Source organism: Siphateles boraxobius, unplaced genomic scaffold (genome assembly GCF_051911475.1).
Source record: "Siphateles boraxobius isolate OS27281-9 unplaced genomic scaffold, OSU_SipBor_1 13, whole genome shotgun sequence".
NCBI classification, from domain to species: Eukaryota; Metazoa; Chordata; class Actinopteri; order Cypriniformes; family Leuciscidae; genus Siphateles; species Siphateles boraxobius.
In genome coordinates, this window is record NW_027508733.1 from 25,302,349 (window position 1) to 25,318,839 (window position 16,491).

The window sequence follows — 16,491 nt, forward strand, 5'->3', positions numbered from 1 at the left end:
AATCATTTACTGAAGGAATGTCAGTAACACCACAAACATGACAATTTATCTTTGTACTTTCGCTAGAATTTTGCTTTTGAGGTTGCTGCTCACTACCATGTGATCTGCATAAGTGGGACCGCAGTGCATTCCAGGTTTTAAAAGTGCATGGACAGTAAGAATATGCGCATGGATATGCTTGTCTGCGGCCATAGTGTCCATGTACCAACCTGAAGTGTTTTAAAAGCTTTGATCTTGATGTGTGAGACGAGCCACAATCTCTGCACAGCCACATGTAGGACTCTAGAACTCCAAAACTCTGTGAGAAAAAAAACAAGATGTAAGTCACCAAAGAATAATAATGATATAAACAACACTGTGACACTTTATAATAACGTTCAGTTATAAGTGACTTAAAAGTTATTAGTTAATGATAAACTAATAATTTACAAAACATGTCTATATTCACATATGATTAATAAGTGCTGTGCTAACATTTTATGAATGTTTTGTTAAATTAGTTATAAGTCACTTATAAGGTTATTAGTTAATGATGAACTAATCATTTACAAAACATGACTACATTTATAAATGACTAATAAGTGGTATGCAATTTTTTTTTATTGTTTTGTTAATTCAGATATAATTAATTTTTAAATTATTAGTTAATACAGGTTTATAAATTATTAATAAGTGGTATGCTATACAGTAAAAATCTGTATATCCATGATAAATAGTTTACACTTTAGATTAGGCCTAACCACCAAGCTTGTATTACTTAACGTTAGCTAACATCAGATGCCATCTTATTCACATGTCAAATGTGTTTATAGCTGTTATTTGGGTCTTCCAAAGTTTGAGAGTTAACATTTGACATTAAATAAAAATGCTCAACACCATTATTTGAGACAGTTATTAAAACTGATAACATTACTAAAATGTGAAAGTGCTTTGCTTTATACAGTAACGTACACACAACAATCTCTGTTAACACATAAATGGAGAAACTCTTATTAACTAACAATTTAATAAGTTATTTGTGTCTTTGTGTGAGGAAATTCACATCAAAGTTAACAAGTATACATATTATAAAAGATGGAAACACACGAATGTAACGTTATGCCTAACGTTAACTAACAAAAATGCGAAAACCAGACGAGGAACGCGGCAACTTCATTAAAATAGCCTAACATACAAAACACGATATTCGCGATAATCTACTGACAGCTTCTAGCTTATATAAATGCATAAAAGTAAAATACCTCACCTCTGTGTCCACAAAGACAAAACGTTGATTGTGAAATGTTGCATTTGACTGCACAAAATGGCGATGAGGGAATTTGAGTGAGCTGAAGGATCGTTGGATGTGCTTTCCATCTGCGCATGTGCAAATAATAATAATAATAATAAATTTTATTTGTAATGCACTTTTCATTTGCGAACAAATCTCAAAGTGCTACAGCAAACCTATTTCAAAAGTAAAAACAGGGGCAAGAAAAGGAAAACGTAAAAACAGTTAAGTTCAGCATTAGTTGTAGCTATTTTTAAATAGAAAACTCTTTAAGCCTTTTTTAAAATGGTCAACTGACTGTGGAACCCTCAGGTGGTCTGGCAATGAGTTCCACAGTTGTGGGGCAACAGAGGAGAAAGCACGGTCTCCCATGGTCCGGAGCTTGGTTCTGGGTGGACAGAGAAAATTACCATTTTGTGAGCGGAGGTTTCTGGTTGATGTTTGCTGGGTGAGAAGTTCCTTGAGGTATAGTGGTGCATTGCCATAGATGCATTGGTGGGTGAGGAGAGTGATTTTGTAGTGAATCCTGGCGGAGATGGGAAGCCAGTGAAGTGCTTGAAGGATGGGTGTTATGTGTTCATATTTACGCACTCTCATCAGGATCCTAGCAGCACTGTTCTGTATGTGTTGGAGTTTCTGCAGACTCTTGCTAGAGATCCCATAGAGAAGTGCGTTGCAGTAGTCCAGCCTGGAGGAGACAAAGGCATGGACAAGTTTTGTGGCGTCGGAAAGGGTGAGTGTGGGACGGAGTTTGGCAATATTCCTGAGGTGGAAAAAGGATGATTTGCACAGATGTTTGATATGGTTGTCGAATGTAAGGTGAGGGTCAAGTCTTACACCGAGGTTGGTTACTGTTGATGAGAGGGGGATGTCTTTTCCGGAAAAGGTGATAGAGGTAATCAGGGACGACTGGACCTGATGAAGAGTGCCGACAAGGATTGCCTCAGTTTTGGAACAGTTCAACTGAAGGAAGTTCTGACTCATCCAGGCCTTAATCTCCTCCAGGCAAGAGGTCAGTAGGAGTGGTGTGGATGAGGATGAAGGCAGAGAAGTGAGGGGGTGGGGGGTTGAGTTTGTTTTGAGGTAAAGTTGTGTGTCATCAGCGTAGCAATGGAAGGAGATACCATGTTGGCTTATGATGCGGCCAAGGGGGAGCATGTAAAGAATGAAAAGGGTTGGATCAAGTACCGACCCTTGAGGGACACCACATGTGACAGCATGTGGGTGAGATTTAGCTCCACCCAAACTGACATACTCGGTCCTTCCAGAAAGGTAGGATGTGAACCAGTCCAAGGCAGAATATGATAATCCTATATCACTGTGGAGGCGGTTGAGAAGGATGTTGTGGTCGACAGTGTCAAAAGCTGCGGTGAGGTCAAGAAGGATGAGAAGTGAAGGAGAGCCAGCATCGGCTGCCATCAGAAGGTCATTTGTGACTCTGACCAGAGCTGTTTCTGTGCTGTGGGCGGACCGGAAGCCTGACTGAAACTTATCGTATAGGTTATGATGTTGAAGATGGTCCTGGAGCTGAGCAGCAACTGCTTTTTCCAATACCTTGGAAAGGAATGGAAGGTTGGATATGGGCCTGAAATTGGCAAGGTTTTCCGGATCCAAAGTGGTTTTTTTTAAGAAGTGGTGTGATAGCCGCAATTTTGAGGGGTGAAGGAACATGGCCAGACCGGAGGGAGTGGTTTACTGTTTTTGTGATAAGGGGACTTATGGCAGAGAGATTTGATTTTATGAGGGTAGTAGGGAAGGGGTCCAGGGCACAGGAAGATGATTTCATTTTTTTGATGATTCCCTCGATTTCAAGTTGTGAAACCTCGGAGAAACAGTGGAGAGAGTGGGAGAATCCAGTCTGTGAACTGACAGAAAGGGCAGGTAGTGCAGAGGGACCAGTGAGATGCGATCGGATGGAGTCTATTTTTGTTCTAAAGAAAGTGATAAAGTTGTTGCAGTGTTCCTCTGTGTTTTCTGTGTGAATTTTAATCTGAGGTTTAAGAAGATGGTTTATTGTAGAGAAGAGCTGCTTGGAGTTTCCAGGATTGTTGTTGATGATGTCCGAAAAGAACTGTGACCGTGCATCTTTAAGTGACTTGGAGTAGGCTTGTTGGTGTTCTCTATAGGCTAGTCTGTGTACGGTTAGTGCAGATGTTTTAAAACGACGCTCAAGGGCACGGCCAAGTGTCTTCATTCTCCGCAGCTCCGAGGTGTACCATGGGGATGAGCGAGCGAAAGACACTGTTTTGGTCTTGATGGGGGCGTGAAGATCCAAAAGTCTGCACAGTGAATTGTTGTAAAATGTGACTGATTCGCTGGCTGATGAGAGATTGGCAGAGGAGAGATGCAGGAGATCCAAGGTCAAGGTGTCTGGGTCAATGTTTTTTATGTTACGAAAGCAGATTTGGCGTTTAGGCTTGGAGTGAGGGGGCAGGAATGGCAATTCCATAGAAATTAACTTATGATCAGATAAGCCAAGATCATACACTTGCAGGTTGTTGATGGAAACAGAATCAGTGATGACCAGATCAAGAGTATGCCCTCTGGTGTGTGTTGGGACGTCAACATGCTGTATAAGATTCAGACAGTCTAGTAATTGTAAAAATTTTGCAGCTGAGTGACAAGCAGGGGTGTCAACGTGAATATTCATGTCTCCAAGTATTAAAAGATTGGCAGAGGTAGGACCAAGTGTTGTGAGTAGATTGTGCATCTCATCAATAAAGGCTGAGTTTGGTTTGGGTGGGCGGTAGATAAGTAATATTGTCATCGGAAAAGGGGGTTTGCATTTGAAAGCTAAGCATTCAAATGAGGAAAACTCAGGTAGTGACAAAGCGGACAGTTTGAATTTAGTTTGGTGTATTATCACAAGACCACCACCCCGCCCAGTGCTGCGAGCTTTCTGAAGGTAGGTGTAAGCAGAGGGACAGGCTTCATTTATGGCAGAATACACCTCTGGCTGATTCCAAGTTTCAGTGAGGCACATGAAGTCAGTCCGATTTTCCAAGATGTGATCATGTATGAAGCTTGCTTTTCCATTCAATGATTGTGTGTTTAAAAGTTCTATTTTTCTATTTTAATGTGTGAAGAATTTGTGATTTTCTGCACGGGTCTGAGCAGGCTATGGTCCACTCCTGGTTTTCTGTCCCACTCAGTGTGCCTCACAGCGTTTCCAAGGACACTAGACCAAGCAGTAACAGCGCTCTGATGACGTAGCAATGGTGCGACGTTGCGCTCAGCTGACCAGATAGATGTAATAGAAGACCGGGTGTAAACAAACTTTCTGCGGGAACTTCTGTGGATGTAACGTGGTCTGCGTAGGAGTCCAGACTGTTTGATGTCTGAGATGCATACTGGAGCGGAGTAGTTGTTATATTTGAGCAGTTGCAGATTGGAGTATATCAACATCGTGCGTACCAATCGCGTTGAATGTTCGCCTGATGATTGCCGTTTGCCACAAGCTGGCGACACAGAGATAGAAGCTGGACAGGTGATCGGAGGCAAAACAATGCCAAACCTCACCGAAACAGCTGAAGGACTGTCCGGGACAATACCACTAACAGTGGGAGCTAGAAAGCGTCGGGATTGTCCAGGTCGTGCCTCTATTTGCGAGAGGACGATTTGCTGTAAGCCAGTGTGAGCGAGGAAAGTAGCAGGTAAGCTACACAGTCATACAAATCCAGTGGAAAACCGTGCAGGGAGGTCCAAAAAAAAAAAAAAAAAAAAAAAAACGAGTAGATGCTTCACCCAGTGATAGCTACAAAGACATATAAGACAGAACTAAAAAATAAAAAATAAAATCTAGAGTTTAAAAATCTAAAGATCTAATATCTAATATCTAAAATCAGCCAGGAGTCAGAAGCAGAAGTGGCGAACAGTCAGCGCCAGCGTCCTCTGTCCTCTGACCATCCAAATACAGCTCCACCTGCTGACCAAAGTGCGGTACTGCAGAAGCAACACAACTGCATTTCATTCTTTTAACACAAGTGAGCTGTGTAAATGGGAAATATCACTTTTTCTAATTTTGTCAACACAACTGTTTTAATTTTAATGCACAAACGTAAGAGCATTATTTAATTTAAACATAATTAGATTCTTAGGACCAACAACTACCAATTTTCATTTTTTTGAGTGTATTGTTTTTTTGAAAGAATTATTTTAAGCTCGCAATGGCTATGGGCCTATTTATTTAATCGATACTGTAAAAACTGTAATATTGTGAAATATTATTATTTAAAAAAAATCTAATTGAATATGTAATTTATTCCTGTGATCAAAGCAGAATTGTCAGCATCATTACTCCAGTCTTCAGTCACATGATCCTTCATTCTATGCGGTCATTACTTATTATCAATGTTGGAAATTGTTGTGCTGCATGCTTAATATTGATACTTTATACTTTTTTCCAGGATTCTTTAATGAATAGAAAGTTCTGAAGAATAGCATTTATTTGAAATAGATTTTATTTAAACAATGTAAAAGTCATTACTAACACTTTTGACTAATTTTTTAACCCCCCAACTTTTTATTTGTAATTATTCTTAGTAAGTCATCTGTCAGGCATCCACAAAACACACACACACACAAAACCCAAAACAAACAGTTAGTAAGGCCTAAGACAGGCTCAAATAACAAATTATAGTCATGTTGCATGAAAACCAGGGCTGTGTTGTTTTTCAAACGGATTGCATCATAAAACATACACATAATAGAAATCTGAGTTGCATGGGAATAAAGGAGCATAATACAGTATTAAGTTAGGCTTTTGATGAATTTACAGTGAATTTACAACACATTTACAATGGAATTTACTTTGAAAACCATTAAGAGCAGAGCAGCAAGTTCAAGACGTTTGAAACATGATCATGTAAATGTCTTAAATGAATATGGGTTTGTAAAATGCAAATGACGAAAGGAGAAATGTTCTTTACAGTATACAGGGTAGCGCTTCATTTAATTTACTGACAATAGTGAAAAGTTGGCTATAAGAGATAGAAGTATGTGTTTAATGGATTGTACTGTTGTTTAACAACATGCCGATTGTTCAGCTGATGAAACGTAAAAAAAAAAAAATGCCTCAAAAGGTCCATCTAGTGCCTCAGTAACCCGAGCAGGAAGACTGCAGCCATCATGACGGACAGTAACATCCTGCAGGAGACCAGCATCAGTCCTGCATTTCCACCTGAAAAAGGAATATATTCCAGGTTTAAAAGTGTAAAACACTTTTCCATGATGTAAATGTTGATAAACACTGAGGTCAGGCTTACTTGGAGTGCACGTCTTTGATTCTTTGAACACACCCATCTTGTCACTGGTCTTAACTGAGCTCAGCTTCTCGAGGCTCACCTTACCTGGAAAACAGGTTATTACAACATCATTGTTTCTATCCATTTAACTTTTGGTCATTTATAATGATTTTCCCCCCCACAGTTTTAACCTATTAAAGTTCGTTCATTTTTATGACTTATATTGGATTTTTCAAATTTCAACGCAAGACAATTCAGGTGAATAGAGTGAAAAAAGAAGTAACTAATAGATATCATCATACTTCACCATTTGATTGCTTTCAGTAAGAAAACATGCAAGTATTTTTTGTATAACCAGTTTTCTAAAAATACATGTTTAAAATAATTAAATATGCACTTATTTGCGTAAATTCCCAGAACATAAATATGAACATTGGACAAAGCTAGGTTCAAAATTCTTGTTTTATTTTGTTGACATATTAGAGTCAAGAGTTTTTACATGAGGGGATTTTTGATATCTATTCATATCACTCCATAAATCAGAAAATACTGTCAACAGCCAGAAAAAAATACATTTCCACTGGGAATAAAGTGTTGTATATAATTAAGAAAATTATATATGAACAAACCCCTCAGTAAAAACCTTCAGAATATAGATAGAAATAAAACTGTAAAGTTTGGTGTATTTGGTGTACATGTAGGCCTATTGCATCTGACATCTACAGATGCAAATAGATAAAGTGCAATAAAATAAACACTTAAATTGTATTTGGATGTTTTCTTTGCACTAGTTTCAAACATGTTATGAACAGCCAAATGGACCAAAATCTCAAAATTGACCAGTGCATGAAAACACTATGTTTTGCTAGTAGTGTCTTTTGACCAGTCATCTTAAAATATTATAATGATCTTTTCAACTATGCCCTATAGAGAACTACAACAATATGTCTACTATATTTAGTATGCAACCACCCCCCACAGCCCAGTTACAACATTCACCCATCACATTTTCTTTAAAAAAATGAAGTATAGTTCAAAAAGTTTCTTATAAAACACACCATCTAAAAATACAAATAGTTTACACTTTAGTTTCATGTCTCCCGTTGTTCTTGCTGTCCTGTGGTATAGACCTCTGTCATATACCGCTCTCCTGTTTCACCATGTCTCTATGCTCCACCAGCGCATCAGATTACCGCACAATTTCCCTTTTTTGTGTCTTTTGAATGGACTGGATTGTTCATTGTTTTGAAAGAAAAACCATACTAAGTCAGTTGAGCAGAGGAAAGCAATAACTTCAATAATATATGAAGAGACACCCCCCGACCCTCAAAAGATCTAATACAAGTGTGGCTCTTTTCTGTCAGCTCTTGTGCTTGAATATATGATTCTTATTATTGTATAACAATATATATTGTTAGCATTATTTTCATATCATTAAACACTGAGCCATTTTTAATCATTAGTCTGTGAAAACATGCGTCAGATCTCACTGTTTTTTTTTTTCAGCTTCTCACGCTATGAACGCTATGTCGAGTGAAGCTGAAGTAAAAATGTAACCTTCCTGTTACCCTCAAATCTACCAACATTGTTTACCCACAGAGGTCAATTTGAGCCCAGCAACTTAAACCAGTAGCACCTCAATGCAGTACATGAGATCCACAGGGAGGAGTCGGATCAAGATCCAAGGGGTGGAGAGGGGTAGGATTAGGGGTGGGTTTAGGGATTAGGGGTGGGTTTAGGGATTAGGGGTGGGTTTAGGGATTAGGGTTGGGTTTAGGGATTAGGGGTGTGTTTAGGGATCAGGGGGCGGAGTTGGCTAGGTTGAGGTGTATGTAAGGTGGGAGGAGTTGGATCTGGATCCGACTCCTCCCCGTGGATTTCATGTTCCGCAGTGAGAACCATCTCACTTAAACCCCCAGAATGTGATTTTTTTTAAACACCACCAACCCCTCAACCCCACCCCCGCCTTTTCTTCTCTGGACAATGTTCCAAACAGTCAGAAGGATGCTTCATCAGATACAATAACTTTACACCAGTCTTCTGTCCAAATCTTGTACTTCCAAATTTCAGTCAATCCTTGATGTTTTTATTGGAGAGAAATTTCCTTATGTGTGAGGCCATTTTGATGCAAAGATGATGGCTGCACATCTTTGCTAACCGAAGAACACATGATTGGAAGCACTTCTTCCTTCCTTTTATAGCAATCATGTGCTGATGATATGATTAGTAAAACTGTGTTAGCTGGTCATTTGGTGCCAAGGACAAAAAAAGTGAAATTTGGGGTTTTGTGATAAAGCTTTTTGCAAATCTGTAAAATGCCTCTGATCACCCTGCACAATAAACTAGAAAAATGTGAATCAACATCATAACAACTGAAGCAGCAAAGTTTTCAAATTCGGCCACAGCTGTACCCTGTCATTCAAGTGGGAAACGGGACCATAATAAAGTTCCATTTTTGGAAGTTAATTTATCTGCTAGACAACATGAGGGCCAACACTAGGAGTCTCATGCTCATCTGAGTAGGATGCCTCCCAATCAGAAATTATCGTCTATCTCAGACACATTCGCCTCTGTCACTGTCACTTTATACAGCAAAATGAGCCTTGGGTCAAATTGACCCCAAAGAACACCGATGCTACAAAATGTGTACAGAACATTGAAAACATGTCATCATGTTAATTTTATGTTTACCCAGTTGTCCCCATTAAATTAGGAAAAGTCTTTAAATATGAAGCAAATTTTTTTTTTAAATGATGTATTTAGAGACGCTAAACACTGAATGGGGTCAAATCGACCCAAAAGTAATATTCTTTTGTTTACCTGACACCATATAATTGACATCCTGGCATTTCCCATCAGACCTCTGTGAAGGAGAACCAGGTAAGATGGAAACTCTGGATATGTGGAGGTTTAGCACATCCGCCACTCTCTTACGGAAATCATACCTGCACACAACAGTCAACGGGCCGTAATAAAACATGTATTGCTGTTGAAAAATATATATTTAATTTGTAATCTAACTTTTGATTATTTGTATGTGATAAAATGGATCCAAATTTCAATATCATCACAACATATACTAAACACTTATGTGACATATCATGTGTTAAAGAAAGCCAGGAGTCATTGTGTAATGTCAAGAGTCATTGTCATCTGTAAATAAGCGTGTGTTTCTTTTTGAATTATAGCAAACATTTCCCATCCATGGTGTTTTTTGATTGTTGACTTAGTTTTGTGGTTTCTGTTTACACACGGAAATGAACAGATCTAATTATCTAAGCATTGTTCTTCCTTGTTGATTTTTTTGTTTTTCTCTGTGAAATTTCCTGATATTCTTAGTATAGTTATTGAGATATAAACACCAATTTGTATCATGATGCATCATTACATGGGCCATGACATGACAAATTCAAGTAGTTATTTAATACAGTGAACTCCCTTAAGGATCTACAGTACTTCTACCTAATCTAATCCTTAAAAACTAGATTTTTGGTAGTCAGGTTGATACAGTTAATAGTTTGAACATAAAAAGCAGATAAATTGCAAGTTAATTGTATAAAGGACATTTCTGTATTTTTGAACGCACCTGCTGAAGGACGCCTTTTTGGGGAAGATCTGCGTGGCAGAAGGGGATTCTGGGTGAATATCTGCACATGTAGTTGTGGTGCTATTGAGTCTGAGAACTAGTGACCTCTGGACAACTGGGGGTTAAACATTGAGACAATTTCTATTTTAATCGTTATGAATAATTTCATTCCAACGCATGAAGATACAATGTATATAATGCAAGTGTGAAAGTTATTCATATTTGCTACCTGTGAAGTCTCCGGCCAGCTGCAACAGAGTGTCAGTGAACAGTTGTCTCTTGGTGAGACTTATGGATCCATGTCTGCCCGTCAGATCTCCAGCCAAACAGGACAGAGCCATCATCTGAGAACAGTTGTTCATCTGAGAGACAATTATTCTGTCTTAATTATTTTGCATGATATATTCAAAAATGTATGAGAAAACAGGCCTTAATCTTCTCTCACATTTGTAATGTTGAATGGATTAAACATTTCATCTTCCCCCGGACATGAACCATCTGACCTCACCGGCTCATCTGCAATGTACCAGGAAGCCTCTGCAAACTAGAAACCAATAATAAAGGTTGTCACATTCATTGAAATTAAAATTTATTATGACAGCTAACATGACTAATGAAAAATCGGATTAAATCAAACTTACTTGTAATGGTTGTGATGCCAGTACATCCACCTCTAACATAACGTCACCATAGCTGCCATCTGGAAAGGTCTGCTGGTTCTAAAAACACATACAGTGTATCACTTATCATTAATATATTAAATATAATATCTTTTTTTTTAAACTATGGGCTATATAAATATTTGTATGTTTTTATATATTTATATATATTTGTAAAAATGATACATAATAATATATGTAATGATTACTGTTTAAGCAATGTTTTTGGGAAAAAAAACATTCAATTGTATTATTATATTAAGTATTGTATTATGCATCCTATTGTGCTGGAAAAAAACAATAAGTATCATGGGGTATTACTGCCTTGTTTGACCACTTTGAATTCAATTACTAATGAAGAACTTGAAAAAATCAAGTAAAACTAAGAAATTACTTGACAGGTGAAATGGACGGAAGCAAAGATTTAAAACAAAATTATTGACAAATTCTTCAGTGCACCAGATGCTCTTTAGTCAAGTCAAGTCAAGTCACCTTTATTTATATAGTGCTTTTTACAATACAAATAGTTTCAAAGCAGCTTTACAGAGATAAAATGAAAGTAAAGTTGTAATAGTATTGTTAAATTCAAAATTAAAGGTTAAATGTCCCAAACTAAGCAAGCCAAAAGCCAATGGCGAAAAAAGGCGAAAAAGGCGACAAATTAACACACTTTACAAAAATGTGTTAAACATAAAATATATATATTTTTTGTTGTTATTGTAAATCATGTGAATCGTTCTTCCGCACACAACACCAAGACCACAAGACAGCTGCAGGTCGGTTGTGCGGCATGTGACAGATCCATCTGCCTGTGGTAGAGATGAGCGTCATACCGTCCCAGCAGGACAAGAGCTGTACCCCTGCACAACCACAGCCTCACCCAGTTACCCCTCACCACCCCTTCCTCCTCCATCTAACATTATTAGCAGTGTCATCTTTTTGTGGCAGATTTAAAGTGACGGTAGATTTCAAACCACTTTAGGCTGAGAGAGAGTGGAGATGAGGGAGATACTTATTTTTACAGTTCCCTCTAATTTAGCTGCAATGAAAACAGTAGAAGAAATTCAAAATAGGCAATTTTGTAGCAACACCTTAGATCCTGGCAACCACCCAGAAAACCATACCATCATGATGATGAGTTTTGATCAGGCAAACACCAGCTATAAAAAATATACTTATGTGATGTATTCTTAAAAACACCCATTTTAGATCTGCTATTTGTTTTTTTGTGTGTTTTTTTTTTACCATCATCACTGTCCCATTTACAGCACCACTGAACATGGCCTCAGCAATCACCCAATTTCCATCTGGGGCGTCCTCTGCTGAGATGTCTGTACACCTCATTCTGTAAATAGGGAAAGAAACCATTTTAAGTTATCCTTAAGTTATCCAGTTTTCTTCCCACATTCCTAGGTGAGTAAAGGAAACTGGTGTATTACTTGTATAAATAAACATTATGAATGACGTGTGTAGAGGAATGAGCTGTGTGAATCTTTCCACGCATGCTTTTCATGACAGGATGGCTAGGTATTTCAGATATCTGACTCCATAATGTTCTAAATAGCTTTACAGAAAACTGATATGAGGTCTTTTTGCGGAATACTCTGTTTTTCCCGTTGGGAACAATTTTTTTTTTTAAAGTTGACAGTCTCACTGCTGCCTCAATGTGGCAAATGTGCCAGACTTTGACATAAACTTAATGAGGAACTGAGACAAGATGCAGAAATGGGAATTGTATCACAACCTGCACCTGCAGTTGTTTTCCTATTCATGGTTCTGCTTCTAAATAGCTTAAGAAGAAGCAAACTTATCCCTTATATTTATTTTAAAGTTCAAAAAGTTGTGAAAGGCCAAATGCCAGATGACTGCTTTGAGGATGTATGATTCATAAAATAACTGACCTTGAGCCGTTGTTATAATGTATGACCAGGGACCGGCCAATGATGCTGTTCGGACCTGAAAGTGGCATATTACCATCCATGTACTGGTTCTGAAAGTTGTTCTGACCCGTCAGGGATCCAAACTTCCCACTGATGTCTCCAATCTCATACTGGTCGACCGTGCCAATCCCTGAATCTGGAGATAAGGCTGCGTTCACAGAAAACGGGTTGAAGTGCCCCATGATGTTACTGTCGGAGCAGGGTTCCTGTACACTCTTGATTGGAAGAATATGGACGTGGTAACCAACGGCTCTGGCGTTAAGCCCGGTGAAGGAGATATTTAGGATTGTTGGCCCTTGAGGAGAGACTTGGGAGAGTCGGACTTGACCTTCAGAAGATTCAGGCCCGTACCAAGAACTTGAGCGAGCAGAGGGAAAGCGGAACAAGGTGAGGTTTGCGCAAGCGATCCGTGGAGCTGTTTGGTTTGGACCATGTACCACCAAGGAACGACCAATCATTCCAGACACCCAAGAGGTTGTGTCCGTAAAAAAGTTCTTGGTAGCCACCGTACCCATCTCAGACTGTAGGTCCAGAGTCTTTTGCTTGCCAGCGATATCCCCAACTTCACAGGCAAAAGGACTGTCAGGACCACAGTTAACAGTGTATGCACTCACCGTGGTGTCTACGTAGAATGGGTTCCAGTGTCCTCCAGTGGACAGACAACTTGACTTGTCACTGTCTGTCTCTGTGCTGATGGGATAGTTGTGGACGTGCCAGTTGTGATTCAGTGTAGAAGTTGCAGAGAGTTGTCCGTAAGATAGGTCCATGAAAACGGAGACATCAGAATATGGGTCACCACTGAGCTGGGTGAACAGGACCGTCCCTACAACCGGTCCACGAAAGACCGCCTTGGCGACAGTCACTTGGCCAGGGTAGCCTATACTTGCACAGGCAAATCTGGTCGAATTGGGCAAGTGTATCACGACAGATCGACCCACAATGCTATTCCGCCCAAACAGAGGTAGGTTCCAGTCTATTAAAGTGGCCTGAAAGTCATTCTCATTCTCCAGAGAACCATGCCTGGCACTCAGATCTCCGACCTCAAAGCGATCATGCGTGGACCCTCTTGGTGGCGGATACGCTGGTGCCTGAACATTTACATTGAAGGGGTTCCAGTGACCCCCAACATTGTTGTTGCTACAGCTGCTATCCGAGGGAGATCTCATCTGGGGTAGGGGAAACTGATGAACGTGGTACGGCCCAACTCTTCTGTCCAGGTTTGTCAGGTTAACAGTGATGGTGGTGGGATCGAACGGAGATGCTTGATGGAAGGTGAAGTAGCCTTTAATCCCTTGCATGTTTAGGACAGCACTGACAACCTTCATTTCAACGCTTCGGATCTCTGCACACGCGTAGCTTGAGGTCAAGTTGAGAACAGCGAAGCGGACACCAGAACTGAGAGCGGAGATTTCCAGCCGAGACTTCACAGGTTCTAGAGGTGATCCCACACTCAGAAGGCCCAGCTTTGTAAGACTTCTGGGATCAAGGCTACCAAGAAGTGTAGTGCAGCTGGTGACAGAGCTTTGTGACACTAACATTGTGACATTTGTAAAAGTCCTGGTTTGATTGACAGTTCTTAGATCTGAGAGAACCCTCGCCCCTGTTTCTCCTGTTACTTGCCGGATGAAGATGTTCCCACCCACGGGACTGAAAAACCGCGCCTGCCACGTTCTGACCCGGGACTCCGACATGAGTCCGGCACAAATCCTTGTGCCGTTACATGTCTCCACTAGCACTGAGAGGGCTTCCAGACTAAGGTGCTGTTCAAATAGAGCAGACACATTCACCGCAGCCTGGGGCGTGCCTACAGAATCTACAGAAAAGGTGAAAACACTGTCTCCTATGTATGACTTTTGACAGGGTGAAGCAAAATGGCCGTACATAACAGGGAACGTAGTAAGGGAGATATTGAATGATCGACACGCTCCGATTCCTGTGAGATTAACAGTGGGCTTTAGCTCCGTGGAGTCAAAGGTGATCCAACCAGTGATCCCCACCATGTTGAATTCAGCCCGATACCGCACACAAGAGGCACAACCTAAACAGAGTCAATGGAATAATCAAAATATAACAGGAGTTCAAATTAAGCACATTCATTCTTTTCAGGAAGTCTACAAACCATTTATGACTTCAAGCGTTTAATTTTAGCAGATCACGTGCAGATATATCAAACAGATCAGTCAGATTCCAGTGTAAAATTTGACATGTTACTCATGTCAACAGCTCATCTGTTATACCAGAGGTTTTCAACCCTTCTCCTGGAGACCCACTGTCCTGCAGAGTTTAACTCCAACCCTAATCAAACACACCTGAACCCGCTAATCAAGCTCTTCAGGATTGCTTGAAAATCACAGGCAGTTGTGTTAAAGCAGGTTAGAAATAAACTTTGTTGGACAGTGGGTCGCTGGGAGCAGGGTTGTAGACCTCTGTGTTATACTTTTGTTAGACACTAATAACGCTGATTAAAGGACATTATTACTAGCTTCAGATGTGCTCAGGTGTCATGTGGGTTCAGGTGTCACATTTCTAAGAGATTGTCTAAGAAGAACTTTGGGAGTGTCCTGTCGAATTCTGGGAATTGTGCGGTTTAACACATAAATAAATAATGTCACAGACGAGCTGAGTCATACTGAACAACAGTAATCCATACAAAAAGCAAAGTTTTCAACTATGCAAAACTCCCATTCATAAAAAATATCAAAGACATGGAAGCATGATTTTACTTTTTCAGCACTTTCTCCTGTGTAATAGGTGTGAAGGTTAAATTCAAATTTTAACTCATACACCGTAACTAAGGATACAGTTTAACTATGTTAACTTAAAAAGAGGGCTTAGAAATTAACAGTATTTTAAGTGCAGTAAAAATGCAGCACTCTCACATTCATCAACCTTGAAGTTTGTTTATAGTGCCTGTTATGCATTTAGCATCAAGTTATACCTTATGAAACACTATAGGTATGACATACAAACACTAGATATCACCAGGTATCACAAGGTCACTGAATAATTTAACAATTGTTAAACAATTACAGACTGTCACATGCTAATACGATATCTAAGAATGTATAATATCTTACAGTGACATAATATGATGCAAATCGTTAACTTTACCCTTGACTTTGCAACAATTTTCCAGAAACTCAAAGTTGAGAGACCACACACTTTGAACATGCAAAACCCTATATTTTGGGGTAAAGAAAAAAAAAGAGTTGGCTCTTACCCCACAGGATGAACAGGCTCAAAGCTCTTGGCAGCAACATGTTACCAGCTGTTGTTTATGTGTGAGATTGCAAGCAAGAGGTAGAAAGTGTTATAGGCAGTTGTGTGAGTGGTTTCACAAGGGAAGCCCCTCTGCGTGTGTCTATAACCTTCTGTACTAGAGCAGTCTATACTGATGTGTGCATGTGTGTGTGTGTGTGTGTGTGTGTGTGTGTGTGAATTCTTCAATGTCTCAGTGTGTAGCCGGATTGAATGAGACTGTGGCTTGTCTCTATAGTCTCCAGGGAGGGCAGGAGAGGGAGTGGCTTTTTCAACATCTTGCGTTCACACTTTTCTTGACATAGACACAATATAAACAAAGCATCACTTAAAACCATGGAAATATTGCAGGTTTTCCCCAGAATTAAGGTTTATGGAAGTGATGAACACACTACAGGAAAATAAATCTCAACATTTTGGTGTTAGGCATAGATTAAGGAGCAAATGTAACAAATAAAACCTACGGTCATTGGTATTTTTTCTACTTTTCTGTTTCTTGCTGTTCAATTTCTCCTCAATGTGGCAAATACAACAT

At 39.5% G+C, this 16,491-nt stretch overlaps 1 protein-coding gene across 1 annotated transcript; it reads right to left on the bottom strand.

The window, feature by feature from the left end:
- Positions 1-5,712: 5,712 nt before the first annotated feature.
- On the bottom strand, positions 5,713-16,208 carry cusr (Copper-only SOD repeat protein). The gene is made up of 10 exons (XM_077226764.1): positions 15,919-16,208; positions 12,660-14,736; positions 12,004-12,103; positions 10,741-10,818; positions 10,545-10,643; positions 10,329-10,461; positions 10,100-10,214; positions 9,334-9,458; positions 6,535-6,618; positions 5,713-6,449 (listed from the first exon to the last, which is right to left on the bottom strand). The coding sequence occupies exons 1-10, from the start codon at positions 15,956-15,958 to the stop codon at positions 6,358-6,360; spliced, it is 2,943 nt and encodes a 980-aa protein (XP_077082879.1). The 5' UTR covers positions 15,959-16,208; the 3' UTR covers positions 5,713-6,357.
- Positions 16,209-16,491: the final 283 nt, after the last annotated feature.